The 15,941-nt window shown below is 50.4% G+C and overlaps 1 protein-coding gene and 1 non-coding gene across 2 annotated transcripts in view; both read right to left on the bottom strand.

Moving 5' to 3' along the window:
• Nucleotides 1-4,566: 4,566 nt before the first annotated feature.
• ZHX2 (zinc fingers and homeoboxes 2) lies at nucleotides 4,567-12,258 on the bottom strand. Its single transcript, XM_008143354.3, has 2 exons — nucleotides 9,678-12,258; nucleotides 4,567-5,785 (listed from the first exon to the last, which is right to left on the bottom strand). The coding sequence occupies exon 1, from the start codon at nucleotides 12,211-12,213 to the stop codon at nucleotides 9,682-9,684; it is 2,532 nt and encodes an 843-aa protein (XP_008141576.2). The 5' UTR covers nucleotides 12,214-12,258; the 3' UTR covers nucleotides 4,567-5,785; nucleotides 9,678-9,681.
• Nucleotides 12,259-12,324: 66 nt separating this feature from the next.
• LOC103287642 (uncharacterized) overlaps nucleotides 12,325-15,941 on the bottom strand; it is a 118,655-nt gene continuing 115,038 nt past the window's right edge. The window contains exon 3 of the transcript XR_008554556.1: nucleotides 12,325-12,452. This is a non-coding gene — a transcript (uncharacterized LOC103287642). The remainder of the gene's footprint in view (nucleotides 12,453-15,941) is intronic.

The following is a 15,941-nucleotide window of genomic DNA, read 5'->3' as shown; positions in this document are numbered from 1 at the left end:
CATCAGTCTTGTGTGTGCGTGCATGTGTGTGTGTGCACTCTTTCTGTCTCTCCCTCCCTCTCTCTGCTTCAATTTCTATGAACCTCATGAAAGACTCCGATTGGCTCAGATGGGGCCATGTGCATACCCCTTGGACCACTCACTGAGGTCAGAGATGAGTGTTACCATTGGCTAGGCCTGAGTCAGATGGCTACCCAGGGACACCCTGACATCCTAGAGTCAGAACAGGGAGAGCAGGTCTGCAGGAGACTTCCCAGTGGGAAGGGGTGTGAGTGTCGCTAAATAAGAGGGGACACGGATGCTGGGTGGATGAGAACAATTGATGTCCAGCACATTTTCTGACCTAGACCAGCATCAAACAGAGAATATTAAACAGCTAAACTCACATGTGGTTAGGACTAGACACATCCTGTTGATGGTAAGTGTTTCAAAAGTTCGGAGCAGCAGGGCTCCCTGAGAGCCAGTAGGGATATGTGTATGTCTTCCTTATTTGTGACCCAAATTCAGCGATGGGAAGCAAGTCCAAGGTGAAAGACTTTGAATATGTTTTCTTTCACTTTGTACATCTGTTTTATGTAATATTTTACTCGTTTGGGGAAATCCCAAACCACTTTTTGATTTCCCATAATACAAGCAAATAGCATAATTCTTTGGCTGTTTTGCAGGTTCTTTCCAAGTAGGTAATCATCCCCTGTTTGTGTGGGGTTGTTTTTTTTTTTCATGACTGGGTTTGAATTAGGGTGGCTGATTGTTTTTCAAAATTGTTTGCGCCAAACCAATGGTTTCTTTTTTGTTACACATTATCGACTGCTTGCTGGATTCCTACTGCTTAACACCCTGGCATCGTATTTACCTCTTTCATTTCTGCTTCTTGTGCCTTCCTCTGATTTACCCACTTGGCAAACTCCTACTCATCCTTCAAAATATAGGTCAAGTTTCCTTGAGGAGGGAACAGACTGTGCCTAACTTAATTCTATATCCAGCAATTAGCACAGGGATAAATGGACATGTGTGTGAGTGAAAGGATCTATCTAGCCCGAGGATGGCACATGGGTTTTGTGTTAATTCAGAGAGCATTTGATTGCAAACATCAGACAAATCCAATGAGGGATGGGTTAATACTTTCCTCACATTTTAAGAAGTTTGAAAACTTCAGATGAGGCACTGGTCAAGGGCCTCAATGAAGCCCTCGGGGACTTAGTCTGAAGCTCACCAATGCATACAAGGTAAGAAGGGAGGAAGGAGAATGGGACCAGCTATGTACTAGTCTTCTGCATTATGTCTCATTAGCCACCCCTAGCTGCCAGGGAAATGGACTTTCTCATCTGGGGCTTGGCTGGGTTACTGGCTCTATTAGCAAAGAAGAATGAGGGGATGGATATTAGCCAGGCAACCAAAGGCACCCACCACACATTACACCTCCTATTCCGAGGTTACTAGACTCAAGGTGGAGCTCAGTGTTCAGTATTGGGAAGACGTGTCCAAGCCCAGTGGGCAGAGACCCTTGGATTGGTTATTAGTGTCTGCCGTGGGTGTGGAGACAGCGTGCTCGGTGTGTATTTGCCATTTTGGTCCAGGCCGTAGATTGATCTGTGTGCTGGACCATCCGTTTTCCCCTCTGCCCTTACCCCCCTGCCCAGTGTGCTGGCAGGCAGTTCTGATGGGTTGGATCACCAGGTCCCCTTGCCCTGACTTCTGGTTGGGTTTGGCCACTGGGAGGCGGTGGCAGGCGGGCAGAGGAAGGGAGGGGAACAGTGTCAGGATATTTATTCCCTGACCTCCTCCCTACTGGTCACCATGGTTTATAGGAGGCCACATCTCTTCATGTGGCCCACTCTGGACAATTCTTACAGGTTCCAGTAACTGCCCCATTCTTTACCCCTCGCCTTGTTGATTTCCCCAAACTCTGTCCACTCCTCTGTAGAGAGCTTTTTTAATACACTGCCCCCAAATTACCCGGTTTCAGAGTCCTGTCTCTTCCCTGCACGGATCCAGACTGAGGCGCTTGTTCTGGGAGAAGGTGTTGGAATTACTAATGAACACCTTTGTCTCCCTCTTCCTCAAAGTCAAGGGCAATGTGCCCCCTACCCTTAGCAGGATACCTGACTTGCAACATGTCCTAGGATGGGATCAGATGTCTTTTTTAGTCACTTTTGTTGATCAACACCCCCACCTCTCCCAGAGCAAGGACAGAGCCTCTGCGGTGGCTCCTAAGTACATCCAGCTGGGAGGCCCTTCAGACGGGAGCTTTCAGGAATCAGCAGGAGGGAACTGACCTCCATCCTGGTTCTCTCCACACTGTACAGTGGCAGGCCAGAGAGAGCTGTCATTTCTAGAACTGTCGATTGGAAGTGACTGTGCACCAGGTGGCTTGGAAGGACAAGTGCAGCCACAACTGGTGCACCATGTGTTCTCAATCCCGTTCCTGCCTCTGCCTTCCTGTTCCCAGGGCGTTGGAGTCTATACTCTGAAAACAGGCTCAGTGGTGTATTATTAGATCCCCACCTCCCTCCCTCTTTCTCCCACCCCCAGCCCTCCCCAGTGTGCTGGAGGAGGGGGCGGGGATAGGCTGTTCAATGCCTTCAGAGCAGGGTTGCTGAAACTTGAATGAACTTGTGAATCACTGGGGGGTGGTGTCAAATTGCAGGCTTTGATTCAACAGGTCGGGATGGGGGCGGAGATTCTGCGTTTATAACCAGCTCCCTGGTGCTGCCTTTGCTGCTGATTCTGGGAACACACACTGAGAAGAAAGGACTTAGAGATGGGCCTCCAGCTGGTAGCCACTAGCCACACATGGCTATTTCCATTTATTGTCTTTCCATTGGTTTTTATCCAATAATCTCATCAACCAGTCAGAACTGAGTTTCTAATGAGAGAAACCCAACTCAAGAGGTTTACAGCTAAAGTAAAAACAGAAATAGTAGGTGTTTATGAAACGGAAAAGATAGGGAGATGGACATGGTCAGGGACTCAAATGAAGTTGCCATTGTTGTTATCACCACCACCAACACCATCGTCATCAATCACCTCTTTCTCTTTTATTGCCCCTTTTTTTTTTAATTTAAAAAATTTTATATGTTTTTATTGATCGCAGAGAGAGGAAGAGAGAGGGAGAGATAGAAACATCAATGATGAGAATCATTGATCAGCTGCCTCCTGCATGCCTCCTACTAGGGATCAAGCCCACAACCCAGGCATGTGCCCTGAATCAAACTGTGACCTCCTGATTCATGAATTGACACTCAACCCCTCAGCCACACTGGCCGGGCCCCTTTGCCTCTTTTCTTGAAATTGTTGTCCTCATTTTTTCTGCCTACAGACTCTGTCCAGCAGGGGCTTGGCAGGTGGCTCTGGGCTAATATCACCCTCATCATCTAAATGGGATAGGGAGCTCTTTCCTCCAGCCTCAGACTGCTCCTGCATCACACTGCACCCAGATCTGTGAACAGGGGGCTGGCGTGCCGGGGCTCGCCCTGTGGGAGGGGGTAGGACAGTCCCAGGCGGCCCCCAGAATCAGATGAGTGGAGGGGGAGACACGTGTCCCCCCTAAAGGAAGAGGTGCTAGTGCAAAGAGGAACAAACCAGCATGTTCACTCCGCCTCACTGCTGTCTTCCACTTCATTAAGAATCCCGTTCAGCTACTCCCCTTTAGGAACCTCTCCTGGTTTCTGCCACCCTTTAGTCATTCCCCACAGAGAAAAGATACCTTGGGTGGTTTCAAGAGCACAACTGTTCTCTCTGTGTATCTTCACTGCAGCCAATGATCAAGGCTTCTCTTGGGTACAGATATTAAAATCAAAAGACAAACGTTCTGGCAAGGTTTTCCCTTTGCCTTCTTCAGGCATTTGATAACTTCGCACACTGGCTTCCTTGAAGAATTTATTTAAATAGCTTGAGCGTAGCAAGCAGACTACAAGGGCGTAAAAAGCAGGTGGGGGAGCAGCTACCTGCCAAGGAAGAAGCTGGAGGCGGCTTTGGGCCGGAAGGGCAGGGCACCGTTGCGGGTGGGGTCTGTGGAGAAGTTCCAGTACTGAGAGCACAGACAGGAGAGGCGGTGTAGGCAGGGACCAGGAAATGAGGTCGCTACAGCCATGTTTTACTTTTTTTAAAAAATATATTTTAATTGATTTCAGAGAACAAAGGAGAGGGAGATATAGAAACATCAATGATGAGAGAGAATCACTGATTGGCTGCCTCCTGCACGTCCCCTACTGGGGACCGAGCCCGCAACCCCGGGCGTGTGCCCTTGACCGGAATCAAACCTGGGACCCTTCAGTCTGCAGGCTGTCACTCTATCCACTGAGCCAAACCAGCTACGGCCTTTTTTGGGGGGTTGGGGAGTGAATAGGAGGAGTTTGGAGGCCAAAGGGTGGTAAGGAGAGGATCGATTGCATATGGCAAAGCCCCCAAAGCCAGAGGCACAGGTGTCTGGAATGTCATCTCTCAGACCTGCATCCAGCTTCCTCCAGTGTGCCCTCCTTTCACAAACACCCCTTTCCATGCCCAGTGGGGGTGTTTGCCGCGGCCTGGGAGCCAGACAGAAATGAAAGGACCAGGAGCAGAGGAAAAGGTTATAAAAACGTTTAGTCTTTGCTTTATTGAGTTACAACAAAGGAGCAACAAGTTAGAAAAATTGTGTTCTTTTTTCCAAACTCCCTAGCATTTTATTTGTGCAATGTACTCAAATTGGGGGATGGGGGGGAGGGTTGCACACACAATTCATATTGCAACATTTACACCAGATCTGTCTCTTGGTTTTTCTTCTTTAAAAGTTAGAACTAACTGGGAAGAAAAAGTGCACTCAGGAGTCTAAAATTGGCCCAAAAACAAACACAAACAAAAAAATCAATTCATGGGGAGGCTTCAAGCTGAAATCTTGTCAAATACCACACTGAGAAAAGGCAGTTAGGAACAGAAACGAAAACCAACGCGGTTTATCTTTGTACCATCTAGGTAGGAAGATCTCTGTTGCCATTTTATAAAAGCAATGACAATGCTAGGAATGGGGGGAGCCCTTTCTGCGGATATCTAAAAAGGGGCTTTAAAAGGACAGCCACCTGCTCCCCAGGTCGCCGGGCAATGGTTGGGCCCCAGGTCTGACTAAGAGGCCAGGCCATTGAGAAACCAGGCCTGTAGGAGGCCGCTGGGAGCGCCTTGTGCGTGACTCCACAGGGATCCCAGAGGCGGCTGGCGGAGAAGTGGAAACAGATTTGATTTGGAAGATCTGCCCTCTGTTAAACTCTCTCCAAGTTGAGTCCGACGCCTCCCCGAGAGATCTCCCAAATTTCAATCTACCTTTAAAAATGAACTCTCCCTACCTAAAATCCAGTAGATATAATGGCACTAATGCTAACATTACCCCTTTCCCCAAATTAATAAAATAAAATAAAAAAGAAAAGGAAGGAAAAAAAAAGCGCATGTGACCAGCCCCCGCCTCCTGGGGAAAACCTTCCGATGGTAGTGCTGGAGATGGAAATTGCCCGCGATTAAAAAGGTAGCAAAATTCCCACGTTGTACAAATTGGTTCCAGTGGAGCAAGAGGTGGGGGACAGGGCAGAGGAGCCAACTATTTACAAGGACCCATTGAAAACGCAGTAGTAGGACTTTGGCACGATGAACAGTTCCCGCCGGTCCTCCGGGAGGCGCCTGGGACGCCGCTCGGTCTGCGCCTGCAGGGACAGGCCAGCTAACTAGGACCGGCTGGGGTCTGACCAGGTGGCCCCCGCAGGCCTGGGAGGGAAGATCTCTTCTTTCTTCACAGACAGAGCCGTTCGGACCGACTTCCCTAGAAGATGACACAAAACCAGAGACAAGATGTCAGGGAGATGGTGGATGGTGGCAGGGGCTGGGGATGACCCTTCCAAAGCCATTGGGGGAAAGGAACAGGGACAGGAGGAGAGATGAACACCCTTCACGTTTGGGGCCGGTTTTAACGTGTTTCCTGAGCACAATCTGACCAGGTTGGGAGGCAGCCTCAGAACCAGGGTGGCTTCCTGGGGGATCACAAGGGTGACCTATGAGATTCCTTCATCATCACGAGCCCCTTGATTATTCCTGTACAGGCAGCCAGTCACAGTGTCCCCTCACAGGCTCCGGAATCAGACAAATGGAGATTCTGGTTCTGACCTTGTCCCACCTGCTGGCCCTGAGGCAGGCAGTGCACACGTGACCTATTCCGCCAAGGGCTCTGTTTTTGTGTCTGTAAGACACGGGTGATCACGCCATCCATCTCTTTGAGTGGACAGCTGCTGCTTTTCCTTCCCTCAACCAGAAAGCTGATCCAGGATCTTCCCACCTCCTAGCTGCGTGCTGAGGTCAGTTAAGCTCCCCAAACTTGACTCACTTCATAATTCATACCCCAAGGGCTTCTGAGAGGGACACAGATGAGCCGTGCAAAACAGGCAGGTGCTCCAGAGATATTGCTTCATTTTTTCCTCGAGGAAGGCCAGGTGTAAAATTAGGGCCTTAGGTGTAAGCAAACTCGTGTGTGTGTGTGTGTGTGTGTGTGTGTGTGTGTGTACACGTGCATGTGTGAGAGTACACACATTTTCCTCCTGTCTCATAAACGAAACTGAACCCTGTCTCTTCAAGTGATTGGCAGAAACTGCCACTTTTTAGATAAACCTCAAAGCTAAGGTGCTTCTCTATCTGGCAATGAGGTTTTTCTCCTTCCCTGTGCAATTTCTTACGGACATGAGCATGCAGAATTCTCCAAGCATATGCATTCATAAAGAAAAAATGCTGAACAAGGCCCTTAAAAAAATACAAAACAACATCTTGCAAGACCAAAGGGATGACTCGGAGAAAGGGGGACAGAGCCACTTTTCTCGGCGTTTGCGGAGATGCCAGATGTCTGTGGGGACCGCCGCACTGCCAGGCGCCTTTGGCTTTGTGCGGGGTGTGTAGCGTGGGCGGGACTCGGGCTGTGGGGCGGGCAGCTCTCGCCCAGCGAGTCTGGGAAGACGCTCGGAGCAGAGGAAGAGGAAGCAGAGGCAGGGCTGGCTTCTCCACCTAGGCCCAATCGCCTTCCCCCCAGCAAATCCCAGCTTGCAGGCCACCTCCCCGAAGGGCCTTGCCCCAGACGCCATCCGTTCTTTTCGTTGAGTGTCCCTGTGCCGGGGCTTCGCCAGCACAGCTGTCCTCAGATTGCCTGGCTGACTGTACATCTTCTGAGGCCCGTGACGGCATGGACGGCGCCCACAGTGTCCACTGCTGACCCCTGTCCCTCCCTCCCTGCACTGTGTCTGGCCCACTCAGGAGAAGTTCACATTTCAGGTTTATTTTTTAAGAGTATCACAGTGATTTTGACCATGTGGCCTCTTGCGAATACTGTTTTTTCAACCTCCTGGGTTTCTACCCAGGATCTTACCCCTTGGTCACAGGCATTCGCCAACAGCAGAGGCCAATGACCGGATGGGTCACCTGGGCCCAGAGCAGCAGGTCTCGGCTTCGGGAGGAAACTGCAAGGTCATCCTGCCCATTTCCTCACGGCCACTATTCAGACATTGCTGCCACGTGGGTGTCCAGCCTCTCCCCGAACTCCGCCCAGGACAGGGAACCCCCTGCCTCCCACAGCCACCCCTTTCTATCTCGGGGACAACCTGGGATGTTAAAAAGTACTGTCACTAATTCTTGAGCAAAATCTGCTTCCCTGTGATTTTACACGTTGGGGAAACACGAAACAATTAGAATTCTTTCCCCACACGATAGCGTTGGGCTTCTGTTTCTCTTTCATTTTCCCTGTAGGGATTTCCCCAAGCCCTTTGGACTCAGGAGAGAATAACACTGTATTCCATGAGAAAGAAAGACAAGCACTGCGATAGCGATTTATTCTCTCTCGGTCATATTTCTGAGTCAAGTTGCCTTTGATAAGAGGGGGCATGGCCTGATTTTAATTAGAATTGAGATAAGGAAAACACAGTGGCATGGAGAGGGAGTACGCAGTTTCCCAGGGGATAGGGAAGAGTCCATACCACTCACAGTCATCCCCACACCAGGCCTCGGTCCACTTTGGCACATCTGGCAGAAGCTCTTTCCCTGCTGCAGTTCGGGGAGCTCTGGGGTTGGGGAAATTGCTGAGACTTAGGGGTCAGGTAAGACCCCCTCGCTGCTCTCAGGGAGGCTCAAGACAGAAGGAATCAGAGGGGTCACTGGCCCTTCCTGTCCTTTTCCCTTCGCTGAATATTACCCAGGTGGTTCAACAGAATTTGAGCAAATGGGATCATATTTGAAACTCACTAGGCAGACTCCAGATGAGGTAATGAGTGTGGGCTGGCACACAGTAGGTGTTTGTCAAATTGAATTGGACCCTATTGTCTAAAGCAATCATGTAGACTTGTATCATATATCAGAAAAGGTCAAGGACAGAAGACAAGGAAAACTAGAAAGTTTCAGGCTGATTCTGATTGGACAAGAACCATTGCTCTTCCACTTTAACAAGAGAGGGGCCGGACTGGTAGGGTTTTGCAAGAAGTGGCCAGAGGGAGGACAAAACCGAGGCAGCCAGATGGAGGTGGGTGGTTGGCGCTATTGGTAACATCAGCAGCCTTTAGCCCTCTTCCTGTCATGCCCCCTCCCTCTGAGCTGCTTCCTGATCCTCAACCCATTACTACTTCCTCCTTCCTCAGAGGAAGACTTGACGCATTCTGTGATTGGCTGCTCATTAAACTGCTCTTTTCATAGCCGATGGAACTATGTTTCCAGAAGACTTTATTTTTTTGCCAGGTGCCTCATTTTATTACTGGATAAATGAATGAATGAGTGACATGGCCAGCCAAAGTTGTCCAAATTCATTAATAAAGAGGCATGGTAATTTCCAGGGCTCCCTTTGGGACTTTTTCAATCATTCTGGAAGCCCTTACCTTTATTTTATTATTTTTAACGATGACATGGGGGAGGGGAGGGCTTTTGTGCTTTGGCCAAGGTGGATCTTTCCCTCCTGTATCCTTCTCCCTACTACCCCCCACACCCACCACCAAGCAAGCTGCTGTGCTTTAGGCCTTGATTTGCACAGACCTCTTGTGAAGCACAAACACCAAGGGCTTGGGTGGCATGTCCCGTTTCGTGGATGACATGGCTATTAGTAACCATGGTAACCTCCCTTCCCAGGCCTCTGTGGCTCCACGGGCCTAATTTACACCAGTCTCTTCCAGATTGAAGGGGTTTTGGGGACCCAATCAGCAGAGCTAGGAGCAGGGTTACTTAATGAGATACACAGGCCACCTTCCATTCACCATGACAAGGCAAATGCCCAAACCTTTCAGGTTAATAGAAACGACCCCAAATCTATAGCCAGTAAATTTAGATAATTACCCTTTAAAAATCCAAAAAGAAAAGGAAAGAAAAAAAAGGAAAGGACACATCCTTTTCTTGTTTGTTTTTGTTCTTATAGCAGCGATCACAAAACAAGCGATTACAGCAGCAACTAGACTTTAGAACGGACAGGCCCAAAGGGTGGTGTCCAGACAGGCCACAGGCCACAGTGCTGTCACCCACTGGCACAGCCTTTTAAATAAGAACATGAAATCTACTAGCTCCTACTTTCCTTCCTTTCAAAACAAAACAAACAAACAAAAAACCATCATTTTTGTACCCTACGAACTCCATTAACTCTGGCAACCAAAAGGAAGAAACCCAGCATCCTCCCCTCCTTGCCCGGGGGAAACAGGTGGCATTACCTGTCTAGGCCTGGCCAGCCTCAGCAGGGACGCTGTCGGAGTCCGAGTCGGCCAGCTCTGCGGTGCCTTCGGGGGCAGTCTGGCTCCAGCTGTCTGACCGGTCAGAGGTGGCATCCTCCTCTCCGACTGTCACCTCCACCCAATCCACAACGCCTGACTCCCCGTTTTCGTCACTCCCCTGGCCTTCTCGGCTGTTGACCTCTGACCTGTCCAAGGTGGCCTCTGAGGGCTTTGCTGGCAAACCATCTTTTGCTGGCTCGCTGCCCACTTTCACCCTGGGTACCAACTTCTCCAAGTCCTCTTCGCAGAGCTTTTTGGGGTCCTTGTGGTATGGCGGGCCCACCTCGCTCCCGTTCTTTGGGCTCTCGGTGACGGCGGCCTTGACGGCTTTCCTCGACAGGGTGTCATAGCCGTGGTCCTCCGCTATGTGCTGCTGCTGGTACTGCTCCATCCACTTTAAGGTCCCTGTTTTCAGCAAGCACCTGTTCTCCTTGAACCAACGCACGATTTCAGTTCGAACCAGGCCGGTCTTTGCTGCTAACTGGTCATACTCCTGGGGTGTAGGCCACTGGGTTCTTGCAAACGTGCTCCTCAGGAGATGGACTTGTTCTTGACTTTTTGTAATTGCTGGTGAAGGGCTGGGCAGAGAACTGACCAGCTGGGCACCGGTGAGCTGGTCAAGTCGAGACAGAGCACCATTTGGGGCCACCCCATCCTGGCCCTTTTTGCCAGACCCCATGGAATCCAAGACCGCTTGCTCCATGCTGTCCCGAAGCTTCCTCCGCTCTGAGAACCAGGAGTCGATCTCCCTCCTGCTCAGCTTGGTCTCCACCCTCAGCCGATCCAGTTCCGCCTGGGTCGGAAAAGAGCTTTTCAAAAAGCTGTCTTCCAGGATTTTAACCTGACCCTGGGTCTTCTCTTTGAACTTCTGTGGGGCAAAGTCTGGGTAGGCGTGGTACGTGCGACCGTGTGGGGTGGCCGAGGCGGACAGCTGGTCTTTGGCAAGGGATTCGCTGGTGATGTGGACGATGCCCCTTTGACACCGGTACCGGTGGTCACTGAACCACTTCTTGATCTCGCTCCTGGCAAGGCCGGTCACCTCGATGAGTCGGTAGATCTCGGCATCGTCAGGGAACTGGTTCTGGAGAAAGCTCGCCTTGAGGTGGGTTATCTGCTCCTTTGTCTTCTTGCGGTCGCTGGCCGCGGTCAGTGAAAGGTTCGCCAGCTTGGGTGGGGGCTCTGGCACCTGAGCGACCTGAGCGACCTGAGCGACATGTGGACGCTTGGGCTCAGGGGCAGCCTGCGGAGTCACTAAAGGTCTCTTCTGGCTGTGGCTGGTCACTCCGGCCACCGCAAGTGTGATGGGGGAGCAAGAGACAGTGGTTGGCCCGCTGGTCACCTGAGTCAGCACCAGGCTCGTCTGGCCGAGGATCTGGCATGGCAAAGCTGTCTGGAGGATGGGCTGAGACATCTTTGTGGGGGCCAGCTGGGTGGGCAGCACAGTGATGGTCGGGGGCACCGTCTGGATGGTGCCATTAAACATCTTCTTCCGGGCCTCCTCCACTTCCTCGGGGGACCAGCTGATGCCGTGCTTTAAGCGCTGGGTGGCAAACCAGATTCTGATGTGCTCCTCTGGGTGTTTGGACGCAGCTGTGAGCCAGGACAGCTCAGCCTGGGTCGGGTAAGGGAACTTGTTGAAGGAGTTGATCATGGTGGCGTTCGTGTCCAGGGCAGAGTTGTATTTGGTAGTATTCAGCGGGACGGGGACCTTGGGGACCAGGTTGATATTTGGTGGGAGCTGGACAGAAGGCGTGACGTGCCCTAACTCCTGGAGCAGCTCCACGCTTCCGAGTCTCGAGAGGATCTCAGCTGCGTCTGTCACCAGGCGGGCAGTCCCTTCCATGTGGTTCTCCGGGGTGGCCTCCTCGGGCTTCTTGGGCGCCTTCTTGGCATCAGCTTTCGGTTTCCCTGGCTTCATGATGGGGGTTTTACTCACCGAGATCCCAGGGTCATTGTCACCACTCCCGGGGCCACTGGTGGTGATGGACACAACGTGGTTGGTGGCTTCGATGGACTGCTCTAGGACAGTTTGATTATTGCGCTTGATCAACTTCAGCTTGAAGTTGATCTCCCCGGGATGGAACTTGGAGTTGTGGTCAGACAAGGAGTCGTACTTTTTGGTTGTGAAATTGCATTCAGCACACACATAGAGGGGGTTGAGAATCACGTTGGGGTGCTGCATGTCCACGTGCTCCGTGAACTCATTCAGGTTTTGCGTGGAGTAGGGGCAGTACTTGCACTCATACCCGCCCTGGAGCTTTTTGGATGGGTTCTCCCCTGTTGATTTCACCTCTATCACTTCATTGTCTTTGGAAGAGTTGTCAGGTTCCGCTGCCCAACTGCCCTTGGCCGTTTCAGGCTGTGGCGTGATGATCCCTTTTTCTTTGGCCCTGTCTCCTTCCTCGGGCACATCTTGTTCTAGAACTTGTGATGTCCGAACCATGCACGGGGTTGTAGATTTTCGTTTGCTCGCCATGCTGCCTGCCTGCGTGCGATGGCTTATTTTGGGGCAGGGGTGGGGGGCACGTAGGGAGGGGGCAGTAAAACTTTTGGAACAAACTTATTTGTTCAAAGAAAGGCTCTTGGCTTTATCCCCCACTCTGATGACTTTGGCTTCTCGTCAATGCTGAAGTCTAGTGTTTGAGTTTCCAGAATGATCTCAGCACAGAAAATTGTAACTGCTCCAACAGTTAAACACAAGAGGCAGCATCGTATCTGTGGGACAAGAACAAAGATAGGGTCAGTGTTTCTCTACAAGGCAAAAGAAACTAGCATTGCTTTCTGAGCTGCACCCATGACCATCCCAGCTGGCACCCAGAGCCAACACCCAGGTCAGCGTGAGAGTGGGCGCACGCCACAGTGAAAGATCACATTCTTCTTTTCTTCCTTCTCTTGCAAGGGAAGTGGGAACTGGCCCAAAACAAGCAAATGAGGATGCAGCTCACTCTGTCACGTTTAGAGACAAACAGATACAGAAAAGCAGCAAAGGTACTGAGATCGGGAGTGGTGGATGGGGGGTGGAGGGAAAGCTGCAGATGACATGTGGCCGGGCTCTCAAGCCGCTTTAATTGTTGGTATATTAGATGTAAGACGCTTTCCTGGGTCCAGCAAGTGGCATTTTTGTGGGCATTAAAAAACAGTTATGAACTTTTGTTTCTATTCATAAAAATAAAATCACTATTGATAATCCAGAAAAATGCACTGAAGCATAAAGGCGAAAAACATCACGCCAATATTACAGTTCCTTCATTTCACTTGAAAGGTTCCCCATTTCTATAAAGATGGAGCAAAATAATAATTTAAAAAATGGCTGTGTGATACTACATTGCAGAGATACACCTTCCAGGACTGATGGGCTGCGCCATGTTGAGCATCTACATTCATGTAGATAGGGCCTTTCATTGTGTGGCTATAGGAGAAGCATTTGGAACAGGATAGCTGACATCCGGGGAGAGGGTAATGGAGGAGATGGCATATCACATCCTGCCCTCCCATTGGCTTGGGTGTAGGTCCCACTGACAAGAGTGCTCAAGGCAGGAAATGAATACTTCTAGTCATGGGCTACTCTGTGGGACTCTGGGCCCACACCCACCTCCTTAGGGGCTCGGTGACAAACCTGAGCAGGACACAGGAGAGGGGCATTTCTACCTTGTGAACCCAGAACCCGGCCACCCTAAGGCTGGAGCCCTCGTATTTTCATGCTGGGCAACTTCGTCTCCAGTGGAAAGGGTCCCTCAGGGTTCCAGTGAGGACAGGACATGGACATATCAGAGGTGAGGGAAACCATGTTGGTTTTTTTTTTTTTTTTTTTATGACAACCCTCAACTGACATCTTCAGTCTCCATGTCCTCATTGGACACCAGACTCTTGATCTTCCCCTCAAACACATGTGACCCTCTATTGAGTTCTTCACCTCCATCAATAGCTCCACCATTGCTCCCTTGGGCGAAAGACCTCTTTGCTTCACCCCACACAATTCATCCATCATCAATCCTGTTGACTCTGTCTTCAAAAGAAATCTAGTATCAGACCACTTCCACCTCTTCCTGACTTGTCTAAGCCACCATCATCTCCCTCCTGGAGCCTCTACCAGCCTCATGGGCCTCCTGCTTCCTTTCTTTTCAGAGCGGCAGAGGGGTGCTTTAGGATAGGAATCAGTTCATGTCACCTTCCTCCATGGAGCGCTCTCCCGGTTTCCCATCAGAGTGAACTCCACGCCCTTATGACAGCCGGCAAACCCTGGCACATTCTGGCTCATGCTTCCCTCTCCCCCTTGCTCATCACACTCCGGCTGCTGGAACAGGTTGTGACAAGTCAGAAGATGATGCAGAAATGGGGGAGAACTGTACAAAGTAATGATGGTGGAAGAGAACAGAACAGAGAATGCTGGGTGCTGAATAACACGAGACACCTTTAGAAACAATGGAGACCATAGCAGTGGGCTGGGGGGAGAGCTTTAAGAAGCTATTTCCTGTCCTAGCCGGTATTGCTCAGTTGGTTGGGCATCAGCTGGTGCACCAAAAGGTCACTGGTTTGATACCTGTCAGGGCACATCCATCCCCAGTAGGGGGTGTGCAGGAGGCAGTGGAGCGATATTTCTCTCTCTCTCTCTCTCTCTAAAATAGTTTTTTTTTTTTTTTTTTTTTTAAAAAAAAGCTATTTCCTGTTTCCTATGTCTATGCTTAGTTTTTATTGTTCAGTTGCTCAGACTATTTTTTTTTTTAAGAAGGGGCTTGCTGAGCTGGTTAAGTGTAGGCAGGAAAATGCAGTAGCAAGATGCTATTTACATGCACAATCTTTACTATTCTCACAAGACCAACAGATGGCTATGAGCTCCATTTCACAGGTAAGGAAACTGAGGCTCAGAGAGATGAAATGGGCTGCTGAGGAAGATGAAGCCCAGACTCTCCTGCCTCTATCCCCACTGCTTGGTCCCTGCAACGATTCAATTTCCCAACACTGAGTCTATAAATTAGATTTCTCACAAATTCCGAGTGGTGTTCCCCCTCTGGGAGTATTCAAAGGAGTAAGATTTTAATTGAATTATAATATATTTTTCAAGTTGCTACTCTTGAGACACTCTTTTATTAGGTAGAAGAAAGCTTGCATGGCCTCCTCCAGAAAAAAAAAAAAAAATTCAGTGGATGAAATGCTGTTTGTGGCTGTTCCATGTGGCCCACTACATCAGTGTCACCGTGCATTTAGGTGGCACAGGACTCTGAGAGGAGGCTGGTGTCTTAGGAGTGGTAACCTGAGACCCCACTCAGCTAGTGCTCAGGGTCAGAGAAAGCCAGCTATGCCTGAGGAGGCAGACCCTTCTGGGCTCGTGTGAACCTGGAGCCCAGAATTGTAATCATTTACTCAGGGACAATGCATTCCAAAGCTCAGACGCTTCCAGCCCTTCAGGAGGCCAGGAGGTGGCCTCCAGCTGCCTTGCTGCTCCTCAGCACTCACCATTAGGCCCCAGTGCTCGGTGGAAGGGGCACAGGCTGGAGCCAGGCCTCCCTGGTTTGAACGCTGGCTCTGCCACTTACTAACAGAGGAGTTCGTCCTTCTCCGGCCACAGCCAGGATGCCTGCCTCACAGGCCCCGAACCCACACGCCCCTGAAGGACACCAAAGGCAGCACTCCCATCCCCCGTGGCCAGCCTCAGTTCCTGCAGCTGGAAAATGGGGTGAACCTGCGCCTGCAGGATTGGACTCTGAGCACCTTTCACGCCGGCACGTTCTGGTTCCCTAAAAGGGTGACCTGAACGAGTGAGCTAGTATTAATGATGACAGACTTGGCAGAGCGAGGTTCTGCACCTTCCTCCTCTTCAATCTACCTTCTGATCATCCCTACCTTCTCCCCCACAGCCCCCCTGAGCTGCCAACCATGGATAAGCTGCTGCGCATTGACACCAGCTCATCTCACCTCAGTCATGCTGCTCCAAAGTCTGTTTATTCATCTTCTGTACATGCCCATAGCAATTTCTATGGCAACTGCGCCAATATTTTTAGTTCTCCCAACGTTGCCTCTCTGTCTTAGTAAAAGATTCTGCCTTGAATCTTTCTGAGAAGATCAAGGTCACCTGATCAAGCTCACAAGACAACAGTCACCTTCTTCTCCATCTCCACACCCGGGTCTTTTCTCCCCACCTCAGTGGAGGTAGCTGGTCTCCCCACCATAAGGCTAATAACCCCGCTACCTGGCCTTCAGCCCAGC

This window comes from Eptesicus fuscus, chromosome 19, assembly GCF_027574615.1.
Source record: "Eptesicus fuscus isolate TK198812 chromosome 19, DD_ASM_mEF_20220401, whole genome shotgun sequence".
NCBI lineage: Eukaryota > Metazoa > Chordata > Mammalia > Chiroptera > Vespertilionidae > Eptesicus > Eptesicus fuscus.
This window is presented reverse-complemented; position numbering and strand designations above follow the sequence as displayed.

Bases quoted from the DNA above. Each gene is read 5' to 3' on its own strand.
- ZHX2 (XM_008143354.3), bottom strand. From the start codon at position 12,213: ATGGCGAGCAAACGAAAATCTACAACCCCGTGCATGGTTCGGACATCA.